This window comes from Pavona decussata, unplaced genomic scaffold, assembly GCF_977016875.1.
Source record: "Pavona decussata unplaced genomic scaffold, jaPavDecu1.1 SCAFFOLD_201, whole genome shotgun sequence".
Lineage (NCBI taxonomy): Eukaryota > Metazoa > Cnidaria > Anthozoa > Scleractinia > Agariciidae > Pavona > Pavona decussata.
This window is the reverse complement of record NW_028145609.1, coordinates 1,343,004-1,361,770: the sequence shown is the minus strand read 5'-3', so window position 1 is coordinate 1,361,770 and position 18,767 is coordinate 1,343,004. Positions and strand designations below refer to the sequence as shown.

Here is an 18,767-nt window from a genome sequence, read left to right as displayed (position 1 = left end):
TAGATCTCCCTGTTTCCTCGATGTAGACTTTACCGCATTCACAGGGAATCCTGTAAACCACGCCGTTTTGTTTAACGCGATCGGCGGTGTCCTTAGGTCGCACCAAATGTGACCTAAGTGTCGTTACGGATTTGAAGACGGTGCGAATGCCTTGTTGTTATCTTTCTTCTTCCTTTCCTGACACCAAAGTCACCATCTCGGCATTGACACAGCGCTATGATGAGGAGTGTCTCCGTAAAAAGGTAACCGACTGTAACAAAGTCATCAAATCCTTTTGTAACCAAAATGGATGGGGTTTTATTAAACACCCAAACATTGATGAATCATGCGTAAACAATCAGAAGCTCCATCTTAACAAGAAGGGCATCGCCATTTTAGCAAGTAATTTAGTTAATCATATCGTCCATTGATTTAATTCTCATTCAAATAAGAAGCAACTAGATCCCACTGAACTCGGTAAATCGTTAATATAAATTAAAAACAATAGTGGTCCAAGGACCGAGCCCTGAGGCACACCAGTCAGAACTGACACCATCAATTATGACCCTCTGTTGTCTATTAGTAAGATGGCTACCAAACAAATCCAATAAATTACCCTGAAATCTAATGGAGCTAAGCTTAGCCAGAAGAGCACAGTGTCAAACCTTGTCAAATACCTTAGAAATATCAAGAAAGACAGATCTAACTTCCTGACCGCTCTCGAAAGTTTCGTAAATACTGTGAACAATACAGACAAGTTGCATGAAAGTGGAGTCACCTGGATCACTTCGTGATGACTACTTGGAAATCAGGACAGAGAGTTTGAGGTAGCTTACCCTGCGAGCAGAGGCCCTTCGATCTTCCTAGATAAGATCGAAGGGCCTCTGCTCGCAGGGTAGAGGTAGCTCGCCCTCGCTCCTTTTGTGAGGAGATGAGTGGTTAGGCTAGACCAGAAACGAGCGATCGTTTCGATTATAACTACAATATTGGACAGAATAAAAAAAGAAATCCCCCCCCCCCCCCCGCGGCCCCTACAAAATCAATGTTGAATTCAAGCGCGAGGCAAAACGTGCCATTTTTACATCATTTAAATGGGGAAGGGAAAAGGGAGGGGGGGGGGGGGATGGTCTTAATGTTTCATTTGATTTGTCCAAGAGTGCAGTCACGAGTATCTCATTCTGGATTAGACAGGATGATTACCTCACGGAAAGAAACAACTTAAAGAAAGAGCACAACTGACACACCCAAGTGACCAGGTCATACAGAACGAACACCTCTCTGTAATCAAACAGTCCATTACAGAAAAGCAACATGTAAACAAAAACACTGTATCCCACCCACATTTATCGTTTATTTTAGTTCACGTATGACAGTACACTTTGCCTGATTTAGAATTTAACAATTTTTCTTAACTTCTATTTTCTCTAGTAGAGAGCGTTTTTAATTTCTCTTTGATTCGTCTTAGTGTTCAATGAACATTTCGATAATATTTCAATAATTGCGTTAAAAACCTCATAACTATGAGACTTCACTGTACAAGTATTTGTTACCAAATAATCGCTAATTATTCCCCAGGTTTGAAAAATTTATCGCTGTAATGCGAATGGACATTTGAAAACTCCCACATGCAACATCGCCCTGTGCGTGTAACAGAAAAGGACACCACCTTGTCGACAAAGCCGGCCCAGAAAACACTAAGAAAGCAAACATCCTATGCGCGCGGATTGCATGTTACAATAAACACAATAACCTTTATCTGGCTTAAAAATATGCACGTGTATCTAAAATATACATTAACTGTTCCTTGAAGCTCACGGTTTTCTTGCCAAATAAAGGTTATTGTTTATGTATAAAAACCATATAGGAGTCGACAATAGGTGGTTTGCAACCAATCCCTGAGAATGCAAAAAGACAATGGCATGGCGGTTTTTATACAACCAATAAAAGGTGAAGAAAACTGAACATACTAGTGCACTGTGTACGGTTGTGTCCACCATATGATAAAGTAATATAAACGCGATTGAAAAGAAAGGAACTACAGTTTTGTACCTCCCCCCCCCCCCCCCCGCTCCCCACCCGAATCCGAACCCAATTTTTCCACGGACAACTTTAACTTTCTTTTTTAAAGCAGGGTAGTGTTTTTTCGAGGTGTGCGGCGCATCATTTGAAAGTGTTGTTTCAATTGTCCTATTCTTGACTCACAAAGACAAGATTTTCTGTTCTCTGATCAACAGAGAAACCTAAACGATCCAGACAACGACATTAGTTACATTAGTTACAGAACAGGAGGGCTGGAGCAGGCGGACGGCATGATGTCGTTCTGTGATTGATTACTAATGCATTTTTAGACATAAACATACACACAGACAAAATAACGCGAGGTGGGGAAGTTACTATCAGGAAAAGTGCATATTTAGCTGTCACTCTCGTCACACATAGCAAAACACCGTTGTGTGACCAACGTCAAGGTTGTTTATGAATGTATTTCGAAACGATTTTGAACTTAAAGTATCTTTCTCTGATCGTTGACGACGTGACAATGACGAAATATGCAACTTACAATCGGCAATTGGGTAGACCAAGCTGTCACGCTGGTCACGCAAGGACAGTTTGCCGTCTTCCTACTTCAGCCGTTCTGTTAACGAGTACGACGTGATGCGATCCGTGTAAAAAGATAGAGGAAAGAGAAACTGATTAAGTAACGTTTAAAAAACTACCAGGAGCGTTTTGTCGGGTTTAATTAAAACCACGAGGCGCAGCCAAGTGGTTTTAGACCCGATAAAACAAGCGCTGCGAGTTTTTTTGAACAGCTTCAAAAACCTTCCTGAAAAAGCGTGTGTCCATAGAGTTCATAACAATTATGCTTTTGTGAGCATACAAGAAAAACATCGCATACTAATGAGTGTTTTATCAGTTGATAAGACACTGCATACTAATAAGGAGAAGGTTTATGGATATAAAGTCACTGCACGTGATGTATTATCGACCATTTGATAGGTCAATGTGCTTATGGATTATTAACGAGTTTTTGAAGTGCAAGTAAACAAGGTAGAAGACAAGAGAATAGAAAAAAAGGAAGGACCAGACCAGAGAAATAAGTGAGCTCACCGTCGGACAAGAACGAGTCGTAAAAGGTAGTATTGCCTCTAACGCAGCCCAATGAAGGGAAAACAGGAGCATAGAGGACTTTCTTTGCCATGTATGCCGTCTAACAACTTCTTGGATGATTCGGATATTCCAAATGACGCTTTGGTTCAGCTCTTCCTGTTCATCTTTCCATCCAAACGCTCCTCTCCATACCATCAATGAAGTCTTTTTATCAGGTAATCACTTGCTGTTCTCGTGGTGTTCACGTGGTCTCCACCGCCCCAGGCGTCTCTTTACTCAGCTCTACTTGCAACAGGTCCAAGGAATGTTGAACCTACAAGAATAACAACAATCCTTCATCAGCGTCTGGCACGAGCGCTCCAAGCAGTGTTCAAGTGATCAGTTCAAACGATCATATGGAAACAATGCCAACAGGAGATCGTGAACGCTCCGAGCGAATGTGAGTGATCTACAAACAACTTTTAGGGGAAGTATCACGGGGATTTTGACCTTTTGTGGTCAAAATGGTGCGACAACACCTTCACTTAGTTGCAAAACAATTCTAGAACATCAAGAAAAAGAAATCAATTGAATTCTTGCAAGAAACAACTCATGACCTGCTCTGGTGCATTTTGGAAACGAAAACGGGAGAACTTGAAGACAGTTAGCCTAACATTTTTCAAATTGTAGTCCATTCTAACCCTGTCCATCTGTGGCGAGAGACACTCGTCAATAGTATTAGTACACTGGGGTGATAATTTACAACAAATTTGAGCAATACTTTTAGGTTTCTGTTGATAAAAAAAAGTTTTGGAGTTTTTTATATAACACCAAATTCAAGCGATAGGCACTTTATTAATTAAGAGAAATTCTAAATATAGAAAATACCTGATTCATAAGTTGAATTGATGATGTTAGAACATCTCGCCACCTAAAGTAACAAAAAAATATACTCATATCAGGTTGAACACAAAAAAGAAGGAAAATAGATAAAGCCTCCAGTGATTAAATAAGGAATTTGATCACAAAAACTGTTCCTAAGTGGGGTGCCTGTAGCCTGTGCACGGGCTCCAATTGTGGTATAGGGCGAAAAGAAAAATCGACGAGCCGGGCGATTTTTTGTCTTCACCCTATACACAACTTGAGAGCCTGTGCACGGGCTAGATGCCTGTAGCCCAGGGCACCCAAGAAACCGACTTTTGTCTGAGGTGTCTGATATTTCACAACTTGAGCTTCTAACTTTTGAACTTCGGCTGTTTGGTGAACTAAAACGTCAAAAAATATAAATAGCATCAAATATCATGCAGTGAATCATCCACTGGTGACATGTTTCTGTCATTATTTTACCTTCTCATTTCCATCTCCTGAATTCGCTTCTGCTGTTGGAGTAATTTGGACCACTGAGCAGCATCCGCTGGGAGATCCCTGGAGTAATGTTAAATAATAGTGATAAAGTAATTTATCCAAACAAAAACCCCTCGGGGTACTCCTTAAGATTTTTTGGTGGGAGTGTGCTAGCCTGCAGAAAAGGCGTTATAGAGTGTTTGCCCGACGGCCATGTTGGAGGACCGAAACAATCCAATGATTTTCCATTAACTATGGAAATATATTGTATTTTTATGCAAATATCTTCTATTGTTTTAGTCCTCCAACATGGCCGCCGTGCACACACTCTATTAGGGAGCTTAAGCAACGACGATGGCGACGGCAACGACAACGCCGCAAAACGATAGGTTGAATGAGCAAAAACAATCGCTCTGCACGTGCGCTGTACAACTTGGTACATTTCTTTGCCGTCCTCTGCAAAACAACGACGTGAAATGACCCCATTTTAGGTTTTGTGGAGAACGTGAACGCACGACGGTAAATTTTTCATTTTCTTTCTTAACTTGTACGCCACTCCGTACCAATTTGGTTCCTGGATAGTTCGCCATTTTTGTAAAAGTTGAGCGAGTTGAAATAACTACTATTATATTTTCAGGTGACGTTTTCGTTGCCGTTGCCGTCGTCGTTGCTTAAGCTCCCTATTTATTTATTTTTTGCGTCTTGCAAATGAGCGGAGGAAAGTGCAAGTCACGCGCGACAGGAGGGGCAAAACAAAAGAGTAGCATTCACCGTCAATATCAATGGTGCACGGACAGGCGTTATTTTTTGCGCTTCACCGTCGCCCGTGATTCGTGCTTGCCTACGCTCGCTTGAAAAACGCAAAGTAACAACAACAACAACAACAACAACAAAAATAGGCCTGTTCAGACCAAAACAGTTATTTTCCAATACCTGTTTTCAGACCTGGTGTGCATTTCTCAAAACTCCCAAAAAGCTATTTTACGGGCACAATGTTCATTATTATATTTGATTATATTTGATAAGTTTGAAAGGTAAATCGTTGAGAACTTTACAATGTTAAGAAACACATTGGACTAGTTTGCCCTAAGAGCTGTCACCACTCGCTAGAAAGCGGATTTAAAAAAATACCTCTAGGGTCCGAAAACTTTTCGGGAGATTTGAAAAACGGACTCGTGGCCTCTAAAATCCAAACCATTGTTAAGACTTGGTCGATAAAATCAACACAACTTTCCACACTACAAATCCAAAATGGTTAAGACAAACAAACACACGAACAAATGAACAATCAAAATATCCTGAATTGATAAGTTGTCATTCACCAGGAACCCAAACATTTGGAGCGCACAACTCCCATAGACTGGCGTAACGGCGTTTTTATACATTTCTTTATTTTTAGATTGAAGTTTCCACAAATCCAGTCTCCCACGGGAGCCTTAAAGCCGCCGTTACACGTTGAAACTTTTAGCTGAAAATTGTGTGCAACGGCGCTACGAAACAAGTTTCAGCAGGCGTTGCACCGTGTAACATGGTCGGTTTCGTGAAACTTTTTCGAACTTCCGTTGCGAGACAAATTTCATGAAAAGTAGAACTGCTTTCTACTTCTGCAACAGCTCGCAACGGTCGCAGTGGTGAAAAAACAAGAGTTTCACCGTGTAACACCACTTCGTGAAACTGGTCTCGTTCGCCGTTGCACACAAGTTTGAGCTAAAAGTTTCAACGTGTAACGGCGGCTTTAGTTACCATTCTCAATTTCTGTATAATTTTCATGTGAACCGGAATTTAAATTTCGCTGGAAATAGTATTCCATTGGGTCTCTAAAAATAGACCGATCTGTGAAAACGCCGTAGCAAAGGCTTAGTATGGAGTTGAACACTGCGAGTAATGAACTCCAGCATTCACTAAATAGACCCTTCTCCAAAATGGCGGCCGAAAATTCAAATAAATTAAAATTAAACCAGCACTAGAAAGAGCACTTTTACTTTAGTAACCCTGCAAACTTTCAGCATATCAGGTGTTATATCAGCTGAGAAAATGTAAGTTGAAAAATGAAAAATTTACAGACGTTTGTATGACTGGGGGTATGACGTATACCCCCAGTCATACAAACGTCTGTAAAATTTGTCAAATTTCGTCTTACATTTCCCAAGCTGATATAACACCTAATATGCTGAAACTTTACAAGGTCACTAACGTAAAGGTGCTCTTTCCAGTGCTGGTATCAGTTTTTCATTCAGTTCAATTTTAACTCGTTCAAATCTGTTGCCGCCATTATGGAGAAGGGTCTATTAAAGAAAGCTTTTCCTTCTGCCGCTTACTTGATAGTTCCGTCCCAGTGTATCCCGGTGTGAGTTGCTCTCTCAAGTAACAGCAGTCTGTACACAAGAATCATGTTCAGCAGCAGCAATGCTCCGAGCCTAAGGACACAAAGCAATCCAAGCATGTCGTCAAGGTTACAACGTTAAAATTAGGGGATTAACGTTATTACTATGGCAACAGCTGTTGCTTGGAAACCAAGAGAAAATAAAATTTGATCACAGTTTAAAAGGCGGGGTACGATGAGGCAAATCGAAGCACGCCTTTTATGCGAAATTTTAATTTGAAGAGATCCACTCCGAAGTCAATAAAACTGTTGGAAACTTCCTCAAGCCGGCAAGGTTATGTCGAAGAGAAGGAGAGAGAATCAAAGAATGGGTCAAAAAAAATCTTTAAACATTAAGGACGGTGCCTACTAATAAAGAAGTATTTTTGTGTGGTTTTTGACTATGTGGTGAAAGCAGATCTTAGCAAGGGAAATTGAAATCCAAAAAGAAAATTGGGGGTAACCACGCATGTTTTAGAGATAATTAAGCAACAATAATTCAAAAAAGCTGTAAAATACAACAAAAAAGCACAAAGACCTGGAATCTGAGGGCTACTACCAATGAAAGATGAAAAAAATTACGGTTCTTGTGACACTGTTGAAGAATGCTATGCATTTGTATGCCGAGGGTTTAAAACATGTTAACAAGAAGATTGTATGGTGAGGATTCAGCAACACACGAGAGCAGAATCTCAAAATAGGCGCCTATTTTATATCAATAGCTTCATAGTCACTCTTAAGCCACCAATCGTTTAGGGCAAATGACACCTACAGGTACAGAAGCACTAACGCCCAACAGCGCTTATCCAAAATAGGGACCTTCAGATCAGAGTACGATGGAGTACGAAACTGAGGACGAGTACGACATTTAAATTTCAAATCAGTCACATCCCCACAACTCTCGCTACCTTCCCGTTGTTTACCAGGGGTGCTTACCATTTACATGGAAAACCCGGAAATTCCAGCTGGAAAATCAAATGGTACGCATCATTCCATTTGGAGTACTTCTGAAATTATGGGCTTCTGGTCAAAGTGATGCATTTCTATTACTCCTTTTGGGATTTCCAACTGATGTCCATACATTTTGGATGTTATCCATCTTCTCTTAAGACAAGCTAAATCATTTCGTTTTTATTTGTGCCGAAAATTTTCATGCGGGTGGTTTGCACAAATGGTAAGCACCCCGGTGTGACAAGCGGTTATCTAAACCACGCAAACTAGACTTGAAAAGTTGTACTCGTACTCAATCTCGTACTCGAAGTCAAATCTGAAGGTTCCTTCACAGAAGGATGCTTATTACCTAGGTTTTCTTTATATGAAACAGGGTGCTCAATCGAACATGAGGGTTAAATTTTAGCCATTCCGAGGCATTTAAAACACTTACTTGTAGCACCCTAACAAAACCACTCATCAACAGGCAGAGGCCGGACTCTAGACTTGTCTCAAGTCGCCTTCTTATGCGCCGAAAGATTGGCCGACGAGTGACGAAGTCGCGAAGAGAGCGACGAAGTCCGACTTCGTCGCTAGCAGCGCGAAGAGACGACCGTTTTCCGCCTTAATGGATTCCCCAGAAAACTTTGAGAAAGTCTAACCGGATCCAAACAAGTAGAAACAAGACAACAATGACGGACAATTCTTTAGGTGCCGAGTTTTTACAGAGTTGAAATAATCAAGGACTCCGAAGAATTCGTTTTGGGGGAGTATCTGTTCGAAAGACCTCAATCGACTCCGAAATTCGGACTAAATTGTGAAGAAAAAACTAGTTGATTTTGTTAAGGGAAAGGTCACCTTAAACTTTCGCAACGCTGAAAATTAGACAAATCCCTTTTGAGTTCGCAGGGGCAAATGCTAGTTTAAAAGTGCGAAAAATAGCCCGGCTAGCATTTTCGGAAAGCCAAAGACAGCTCGTAGATTCGGGGAATAAAATTATATTCCCAAAAATTTTCGGCAATTTAAAGTTTCAGCTATAAAGAACCCGAAGAGACTAAACTGTGTTAATTTACACAAATTTGCTTTTTAAAATTGACGTGGGAATGTAAGTAACAATATTTTAACTAAAATTATGTACGTAGGTTTTCTTGCTTGCTCGGTGACACAATAAGAAATGTGTCTTTAGGGACGTCTAATTCTTTTTATCGATTCGTTCGTTTGAATTTATCGTATGTTTGCATTATGAAAACACAGCTCTCGGAAACAGGATTAGCCCCTAGTGTGTCTGTTTAAAATGTACGTCAGCCTTCAAAACATGCAAAAACAGACAAAAGTTTCTGACGAGGTACTGACAATTGACATAGTGGTTAATTTGCCTAATTGGCATTGATATTTTGATGATAATGTACCTGGAGTGTTCGATAGCAAAATACACCTGCACATTCGGTTTTGTTTTCAGCTAGACGGTTTTGTAGAAATATGGAATTCTAATATAAGCTTTTGATGCACTCGGTAGAATTAGCAATAGCTAAGCAAAATTCGCCGATTATTCGAAACCGTAGGATCGAGATTGCCTTGAGGGAAACAATGCAAATTAGTCAACAAAACTGAAACGGCCACAATACTCCATGAATAAAATACTAAAATGATCTTGGTCCACTGTTGATGAATAAACTTTATCTAAAGTCTGGAATATTTTTCTGCTTATGTGTCAACGAAACATGTATTACTCTCTACATTCGAACACGTAGTTTTAATTAAGAACACTGAGTTTCTCGCTGGCTTCTAAGGCGCTCGAACACTCAGCGCTTCAGAAGCGGAAGACAGCGAGGTGCGAAAGTGTCGAAGATCGAGGAGATCAAACATATTTGAATGAAATAGTTCAAATTGTCAATATCACTTGAAAACTATGGAGCCGAGATTGACAAGGAACACATTATCTTAACGCGAGTTACTCCAGGGCTCAAATACTATATTATAGAGTATAAAGGGAAATTTCCGAAATTGAATGAAATCAACACAGCCAGCTGATATTAATCATCACATACAGCCGATGTACTGCCCATCAGTGGATAAAAAAAAAAAAAACAGAAGAAATTTAGTTTTCTTTTTCACGAAACGCCATTTTAAAATAATCATTTAAGCATAAAATTGCATGAGTCAAGACAAACATAGCGTAACACAGTATTAATCGAGAAGGAACCAGGGGAAAAAGACTAAAATACTCACAACAAATTGTTACGAAGGCACCACACTCCGCCGCTCGAACGCTCGATTCCAGAGCAACATTTGAACAAATCGCAAGAAACACCACCCAAACGCATGACGAACACGGAAGGACGCTTTGCTTGGATCATTATACAGTTATGCTTGCATGACGGAGTAATCGATACATTATACAATCTTCATTGTTTCAGCACAGCGCTCCACCCTGCAACTCTACTTTATTTACATTCCGGAGGTTCAACTCGGCACGAATTTGCATACGAGGCCATCAAGCGACAGATTAATCTGCCAGCCGTTACAAATGACGCTGGTTGGCTGCTGATACTGGAAACAGAAATCTTGAGACTAATGGACCCTTCTCCAAAATGGCGGCAACAGATTTGAATGAGTTAAAATTGAACTGAATGAAAACCTGATACCAGCACTGGAAAGAGCACCTTTACTTTACTAACCTTGCAAAGTGTCAGCATATTAGGTGTTATATCAGCTTAGGAAATGTAAGATGAAAATTGACAAATTTACAGATGTTTGTATGACTGGGGGTATACGTCATACCCCCAGTCATACAAACGTCTGTAAATTTTTCATTTTTCAACTTACATTTTCTCAGCTGATATTACACCTGATAAGCTGAAACTTTGCAGGGTTTTTAAAGTAAAAGTGCTCTTTCTAGTGCTGGTATACGTTTTTAATTTTAACTTATTTGAATTTTCGGCCGCCATTTTAGAGAAGGGTCTATTAGCGGTGTTTTTGGACAGCTGAATACTATGTGCTTCACAGAACAAAACATCTGCGGTAAATTTAACTTACAGGAGCGAATTGCTTGCTTAGAAGTATGTATGGTTTATGTACACCTTTACCTAGATAATGCGAACATTACGATAGAAATACTTATACAGGAACTCCTTCAATTGTATACACCCAGCCGCAATCTCAGATCCTCTAATAGAAGTTTATTAGTTAAACCCTCTTTTAATCTCAATTCATATGGTAGACGAGCTTTTTCTGTTGCTGCCCCGGAACTTTGGAATAGCTTACAATAGCTGCAAACTCGATTGATGATTTTAAACGCAAACTTAAAACAATTCTTTTTATGCGAGCTTATGAATCGTGATGTTTTTTTTATTTGTTATCTGATTTTTGTAATTGTGTACATTTATTTATCTTGTAGTTAGCGTCTAGTTTAAGGCGAATTTCTTGTGATCATTTCTACCTTTTTAGTTCTGTCTAATTTTTTGTAAACAGCGCCTTTGAATCTTATAGAAAAGGCGCTATATAAATGGATTAATTTATTATTGCAAAAATTACAGAGAGATTTAATGCTCGACGTTTCGGAGTCATCTTGACTCCATTATCAATTCTTTCAGAAGTTGATTCTCTGTCGTGGTTTGAAGTTTGCGATCCCTCAGCGGATTTCTCCCGTTGAGGTTAAGGCGGGTTTTGAAAAGGCTTACTGGAATCTTGAACCTTATCTACCGAATGACGATTTGAAAGAACTGGCCGCTGCGACTTTACGATCTGTCGCTCTAGAGTACACCAGCAGACGCGGTCCAAAACCTCCTGAAGCACTCGTTAAGGCCATCGAAGAGCTAAAGAGGCGCGACGACATCGTAATTACAAAACCCGACAAAGGATCTGGAGTCGTTGTTATGGACAAATCTCAATACCTTCGCTTGCTATCTGAAGCCTCCATAAACGATACCAGCAAGTTCAGACCCGTTAGTCTAGAGAGGCCCAAAACTAAGGGTAGACCGCCAACCTACTACCACCCCCTCTTAGAACAGGAAAAAGAGACTGACAGCCTCTTACGTAGGATACTACCTAAGCCGATCGCCGACTCTCTTCGTCCTAAAGGTTCTAGACTAGCCAACCTATACGGACTGCCAAAGACTCACAAAGAACGTCTAGCCATGCGCCCAATACTATCGGCTACACAGACATATAATTATGCACTGGCCAAGTGGCTTGAGGATAAACTGAAGCCCTTATCGTATAATCAATATACGGTATCTGATACCTTTCAGTTTGTTGACGAAATACAAGGCTTGAAGATCAACAATGGTGAGCTTTTGGTGTCTTATGACGTAACCTCGCTGTTTGCAAATGTGCCTCTTGACGAGACGATTCAGATACTGGCTTACAAAGCCTTTGCCGATGACTGGTTTAATAAAACCACCAAACTAAACCTCACTAAAGCAGATTTGGTCGACCTCCTTAAAGCAGCTACTAAGAACCAGCTCTTTCAGTTTGACGGGTCGTTGTATGAGCAGACTGACGGAGTAGCGATGGGTTCGCCTCTTGGCCCATTGCTTGCAAATGTTTTCATGTGCTCCATCGAGGAAACTCTGCAACAGGATGGCTTGCTCCCCCGTTCTACCGGAGGTATGTGGATGACACTCTCACTATAATGCCCGATAGAGTAACCGCTGACCACTTCTTACGCACGCTCAACCATTGCCATTCTTCCGTGAAATTCACTATGGAGACCGAACATGACGGGTCGCTTCCCTTTCTTGGCGTGGAATTACTTAATCGAGCTCCCAAGATCGAAACCAAGGTTTACATCAAGCCCACCAATACAGGCCTCCTACTTCATTACCAGAGCCACGTAGATGATCGTTATAAACGGAGCCTAATTAACACCATGCTAGACCGGGCCTACCGATTATCTTCTGATTGGTCACATTTCCACGAAGAATGCGACCGGCTGAGAGAAGTTTTCAGTAAGCTTAAATACCCACAACACTTAATTGACACGGCCATCAAAAAGGTTATCGACACTAAGGTATCTGATCCACAGCCCTATCCATCGTCACAAGAGAAAGCGAACACCGTTAGAGTCATCCTACCATTTAAAGATCAGAGTTCAGCGAACATTGTGAAACAGCAACTAAGTAAACTGAGTTTAAAAGTAGGAACTGCCATCCAACCTGTGTTTGTGAGTCGAAAACTCAATGAAGATCTTAAGGTGCAAGAAGCCAAGCCCTCCATTGTCAACCAACAGTGTGTAGTATACAAATTTAAATGTAACCTGTGCGATGCAGGATATGTGGGGTATACGCGTGGGCACCTGCATGAGCGCGTAGACGGACACAAAGAAAGTCGTCTTCCATTTACAAACACTACCATCTTCAACATAATGACCAGATACCACAGCGTTTTTTAGAACGGTTTCACGTTCTTGCGAAAGGCACCAGCAAATTTGATTGCCTCATTCATGAGATGCTATTCATACGCAAACTGAGGCCAGAACTGAAGGTACAAACTGATTCAATTCGCGCTAAAGTATTTGTTTAACCATCTATTAATATGTTAATTTTCAGCTCTAGCCTATTTAAATATCCGCGTTCACAAACTGATTTCTTTCTCTTGATAATGGAGTCAAGATGACTCCGAAACGTCGAGCATTAAATCTTCTGTAATTTTTGCATGTCTTTGCTTCAGCAAATCCCTTTTAATTAATTTATTATTATTATTATTATTATTATTATTATTATTATTATTATTATTATTATTATTATTATTATTATTATTATTAAAAATACTTACAGAATTGTTACAAGCACTGCAAGCGGGTTTTCCACTGAAACTTGTGGTAAATAGGACCTGGAGAAAAAAGCTAACCTTTAACCCTTTTAACCTCTAATATCAAAGAACAAATTCTCCTTTATCTTGTCCTCATACGTTTTTAGTAAAAGTACTTTGGAGAAGTTATTAAAATACCAAGAACATTAACCTTGGATGATCATATCCTTAATTCTCATGACCTCAGGGGTTGAATAAGCATTGATATTATGAGGAGAAATTTGATGCCTATCACTGTTAGGGCTTAACGGTGATGACGTTCTTTATCAGATTTAGGACGACCTACGAACGTGCCACACAAAGTTGGTCATGTTACCGAATTTGTTTTAGATAAATTTAAACTATCTATAGATAAGCTTTTGCCACGGCTATTAGAACAAAATGGTCTTAGGGTTGGTCATAAGGAAGGTTTCTACTGTAAAAGACAGACTGACTTGAAGATAAAAAGAATCCTCGATAGCGTAAAGCCACCGTTACACGTTGAAACTTTTAGCTGCATGAAAGTTGTGCGCAGCGCCGCTGCGAAACAACTTTCAGCAGGCGTTGCACCGTGTAACATGGTCGGTTTCGTGAATTTTTTTTGAACTTCCGTTGCGAGACAAATTTCATGAAAAGTAGAATTGCTTTCTTCTTCTGCAGCGGCTCGCATCAGTCGCAGTGGTGAAAAAACAAGAGTTTCACCGTGTAACACCACTTCGTGAAACTTGTCTCGTTCGCAGTTGCGCACAAGTTTCAACGTGTAACGGCGGTTTAAAACTTTAAAGTTTACAAATAAAGATAGGACTGCAGCACAGGGAAAACACTTTGTCAAATTGAAAGTTTAGTCAGCAAAAAAATGACTGCTCTCTTTTTTTCCTTGCTGTTTTCTTACACATTTATTGTTGTTCCCCTTGATGGTTTTCGGAATTGTCAAACCAAGAATCGACGATGTTCTGAAAATGTTCTAGTGAAACAATTACATGTCTGCACTAACAAGACTGCATCAAACGGTAAATATATAGAGAATATTACACGGCGGTGCGAAGATATGAATTTTATTTTCGAGTGGTAAATTATTGTTGTTAACAGGAGAAATAAAATTCATATTTACTGAAGCCACTGTGTAATTTTCTTTTTATTATATAGACAAATCTATCGTTCGCCATTGTTTTACTAACTGTTGCACAAACAACCGTGAAAAAGCGAGAAATGACGTTATCAATATTCTCAGTAGTGAGGATATGGAAAAAATACCCCACTCAGTCCCGGATGTAGTTTCGTATGAATTTTACGAGTGGTGTATTTTCCAGTAAAACACTCGCGTTAATATAATAAATTGTACTCTCCCAGTAAAGATATTGATTTTAAAAACCCACAAGTATATTTTTCCGTATCACCCACCGTATTCCTACGATCCTAGATAACGCTGCTCTTGGTGACAATCTCTGCAGTATGCTTGTTTTCACCTCTAAACACAACAAAGTGAACGCAATTAGCAAAGTACTGTATCTTTAAGATATCACATCACATTTTCATGAAACAAGTGAAAACAATCATAAAGTCAACTCCCGATAACTCGAACCGTCGCTAACTCGAACAAATTTTCCTTTCCTTTCAGGTCATTTTCTCAGTGTATAATTTTACCCTCGATAACTCGAACTCCCGATAACTCGAACCTTTTTCAATTTCCCTTGAAGGTTCGAGTTATCAGGAGTCGACTGTATATTCTAAAAGATGACTTTTATTGAGACAATAGGTTACATGACATTTAAACGACAGGAATAAAATTTCTCAAGCTTGTAACGGAGATTTTGCTGTATGCTGGCCAAAACAGACACATGATAACGCAAGTGTGAGAGAAGCCTAAGATTTTTCACTAATGGGGGTACATTCTAAACACACTTTTTTTTATATAAAAATGTTGTTTTTCCGGCCCAGGCTGAACATTCTTATCTTTCTACCGATGTTAGGCTGAAAATATTCTTGTATTGTTCTAAAATTATAGCTTACGACATTTCCGTTTTAGAATGTTTTGGGGTATCAATATCAAAGAAAGAATTAATCATGATACTTTTTGCAGTTCAGTTCATTTCTTTTGTGCTGTGTACTGTACATACAGCTGTTTCGACAAAGGTTGTCCAAAAAAAGCGTAAAGGCGTACGCGACAATGCCGAAAGTAAGTCTGGGAAATACCTAATGAATTTCAATAAAAGCTCAGAATCCATAATGCCTAGACCGTACAGCACATACTTGAGATGGCGGGCAATATGCATTCTGAGCGTTTATTGAAATTTATTGGATATTTCCCAGACTAACTTTCGGCATTGTCGCGTACGCTTTTACGCTTTTTTGGACAACCTTTGTCGAAACAGCTGTATGTATTACAAGTACCGTTCATCGAACTGTCATTAGCATTGAACATTTGGCTACAGCTAGTGCAGGTTTTTTCGCTTTGTTGGCTAGTTTGCCGTTTAGAGAAAGGAATAATTTTATACGGTTAAGTTAAAAAGATATAATTGTATTGTATTTACAGATCGTCAACACACAAATAAATCCTATTCAAAATCTCAGTCTCGGGTTTTTTCTTAAAATATTCTTAAAATTTCGCAAATTTCAGCCTCGATATTCTTACAAAATATAATCTTATAAAGAAAAGGTGTGTAATCGGAGGATAAAGTGAGAGATTTCTTCTCCAGTCACCCGTAAACAGATCTGCAAAACAGTGTTTTTTCTCCGCCCCCGCGCAAGCCACACACACCACCAAAAGCATCTTTTTTCGCTCGTTCCCGATTTTTCGTTCGCAGTAAGCACTCGTTTGTGACGAACCAAAAGAAAAAAAATCTGACAATGATGTATTAATCAGTAAATGACACAGGCAAACTCGGAAAAAAAAATCTGAGTGCTCCTATCAGGAGTCGAACCTAAGGCCTTCCGGTTACTAGTTCGGATGCTCTACCACTGAGGTACAGGAGACTCGTGGGAGCTAAGGTCATTAAACTAGGTTCATGGGACAAACATCATGCATACTGCTAGGATTGGAATGTCAATGTGTGGCATATGCGCAATGGATTTTTCCAAGTTTGCCTGTGTCATTTACTTATTAATACATCATTCTCATTAATTCGCCAGGCTTAACATATTCCATCACAATGTTTCCAAAAACAAGCTGTTTTTTCAGCAGCCTAGCCGCAGTAAATTAGCAGATCAAACGTTCCACCCGCACTCACCCACGGATACTTCTGGCGTTGGCTCCATAACTTCTTTGTTCTTTAGACTGCGGTTCCTCTTGTGCCTTCTCGTTGGTGAGGCTTTTCTTTTCTTTGGCCACTGTCCTTCTGTCGTTTCTCTTCTCAGACTCTCCACTACCAATCAAACAACAAAAATGTATCTAACCTACAGCTATACGCAAGCAGGACCCACCAAACCACAAAATAGATGGTAGTCTCTATAGATTCTTTTTTACTTCCTATAAATATGTTCTACTTTGAAAAAATTGCTAAACTGATGTAAGGCGTATCGCGTGGCATTACACCACCTAAAATACACAAAACTTTTTTATAACGGAGATTTATCTGTGGAACATCCAATATTAAAGCGGGGGGTGGGGATTCTTGAACTTACCTAGAAAGCGGAAATAATCATCAAGGCCTTCTAAGGCATTCTTCTCTATCATATCTACAAGAGAAACGAAAAGATCGACGAGTTGAGCACTCGCTGAAAGAGAGCTTGAAAAAATGAACGGGATTCAAACCTTTGACTTCTGCGATACCAATGCAGTGCTCTACCAACAGAGCTATCAAGCCAACTGGGAACTGGTCATATTGTGAGTTCGTAATATACCCGTGAAGGATGATTAAATGAATATGAATATATGAAACATATATATTTGAACGGCGGATGAAAGATTAAATAGAAGAAAGATCCTCGAAGTTAGTACGCAACTTAAGCAGTTGCGAAAAGAGGGCTTGAAAAAATGAACGGAATTCAAACCCTTGACTTCTGCGATACTGGTGCAGTGCTCTAACAATTGAGATATCAAGTCAACTGAAAGCTGGTCATATTGTGAGTCCGAAACGATAAGCCCGTAACGCTTCTGCTAGCTTTAAACCTAACGTACGAAAATGCAATGCTAATGCTCTTCTAAAGAGGTAGGTAGCGAGGACGACGAAAACTGTCAACGGCCTTAAATTGAATGACGCCAAATCGTCCAAACTAACATTGAAAAGACTGTATGAAACTTGGTTTGGTAAAATGGTTTAACAAACTCACAAACTCACAAAAAAATATCAGCTTTGTGCTCTCAAAGTAAAAACCTTACTTTAACGGACTTTTGCCATTTTTTTTCGTTTGACCACGGTTAAAGTGGAAGCATCACCCAAAATTTGCTGTCATTCAAAACCAAAAATGTTTGTCTGTCAGCAGAAACAACGAAACAATTGTCAAGTTTGTTATAAATTATCACCCCAGTGTAACAAAACTGTTGATTAGTGCCTCTGGCAAAAGACAGAGTGGGCCGGTATGGATTGAAACTTGAAAAATGTTAGGCTAACGTTTTTCAAGTTCTCGCATTTTTTGTTTCCAAAATGCGCTAGATCAGATCACGAGTAGTTCCTTTCAAGAATTGAATTGATTTCTTTCCTCTCGTCATTCTAGAATTATTTGGCAGCTGATTGAAGGTCATTTCATCATTTTTAAGAAAAGATATCAAAAACCCCAGGATACTTCTCCTTTAAATACACCACAAATACCATCACCGGCATTAACACCTATAGTGCCAGTACTAACAGGTCAACTACGGCAATAACCTGAGTGTCAGAGGTATTTCTTGTGAGCTCTTATCTCATACTGTATTGACGCGGCAGGATACGAAGCTTAACCGCTCCAAGAAATAGTAATGCATGGTAAGGTACCACATAGTCACCTACATAACCCTAACCCTAACCATAACCCCCCATATAGTCACCCATACCTTACCATGAAAACGAATGGGCCATAAGACGTCTGGTAGCCTGGATACTTTCCCAAAAACGACATGATAGCGCCTATACCGCAAGATAACTGTTACATATCCCCTCCCCGTCCCTCCTATAAACTTTCCTATACCTCATAGTCCACTGATGCGGTCAATGTGCAGAGTGGTTGATCTGTTGACGCGTTTCACAACACTTTTCGAAATCCTCTTACAAAGTCACCCAGTTATAATCCCCTTTAGAGCTCGTAGAAAGTTGCACTTAGTTGGTAAATAAAATGATTGTCTAGTTTTGTTATAAATTAT

The 18,767-nt window shown here is 39.7% G+C and overlaps 1 protein-coding gene and 1 pseudogene across 2 annotated transcripts in view; one reads left to right on the top strand and one right to left on the bottom strand.

The window, feature by feature from the left end:
• Positions 1–1,310: 1,310 nt before the first annotated feature.
• Positions 1,311–18,767, bottom strand: part of LOC146461223 (protein Aster-B-like) — a 43,846-nt gene continuing 26,389 nt past the window's right edge. For both annotated transcript variants that reach the window (XM_085087182.1, XM_085087183.1), the window contains 8 exons: positions 17,114–17,167; positions 16,720–16,854; positions 14,894–14,960; positions 13,478–13,534; positions 6,729–6,827; positions 4,414–4,491; positions 3,955–3,997; positions 1,311–3,400 (listed from right to left, as the gene is read on the bottom strand). In XM_085087182.1, the coding sequence (XP_084943308.1) occupies positions 3,329–3,400; positions 3,955–3,997; positions 4,414–4,491; positions 6,729–6,827; positions 13,478–13,534; positions 14,894–14,960; positions 16,720–16,854; positions 17,114–17,167 (605 nt within the window). In that variant the 3' untranslated portion in view covers positions 1,311–3,328. The remainder of the gene's footprint in view (positions 3,401–3,954; positions 3,998–4,413; positions 4,492–6,728; positions 6,828–13,477; positions 13,535–14,893; positions 14,961–16,719; positions 16,855–17,113; positions 17,168–18,767) is intronic.
• Positions 11,293–13,269, top strand: LOC146461224 (uncharacterized; annotated as a pseudogene).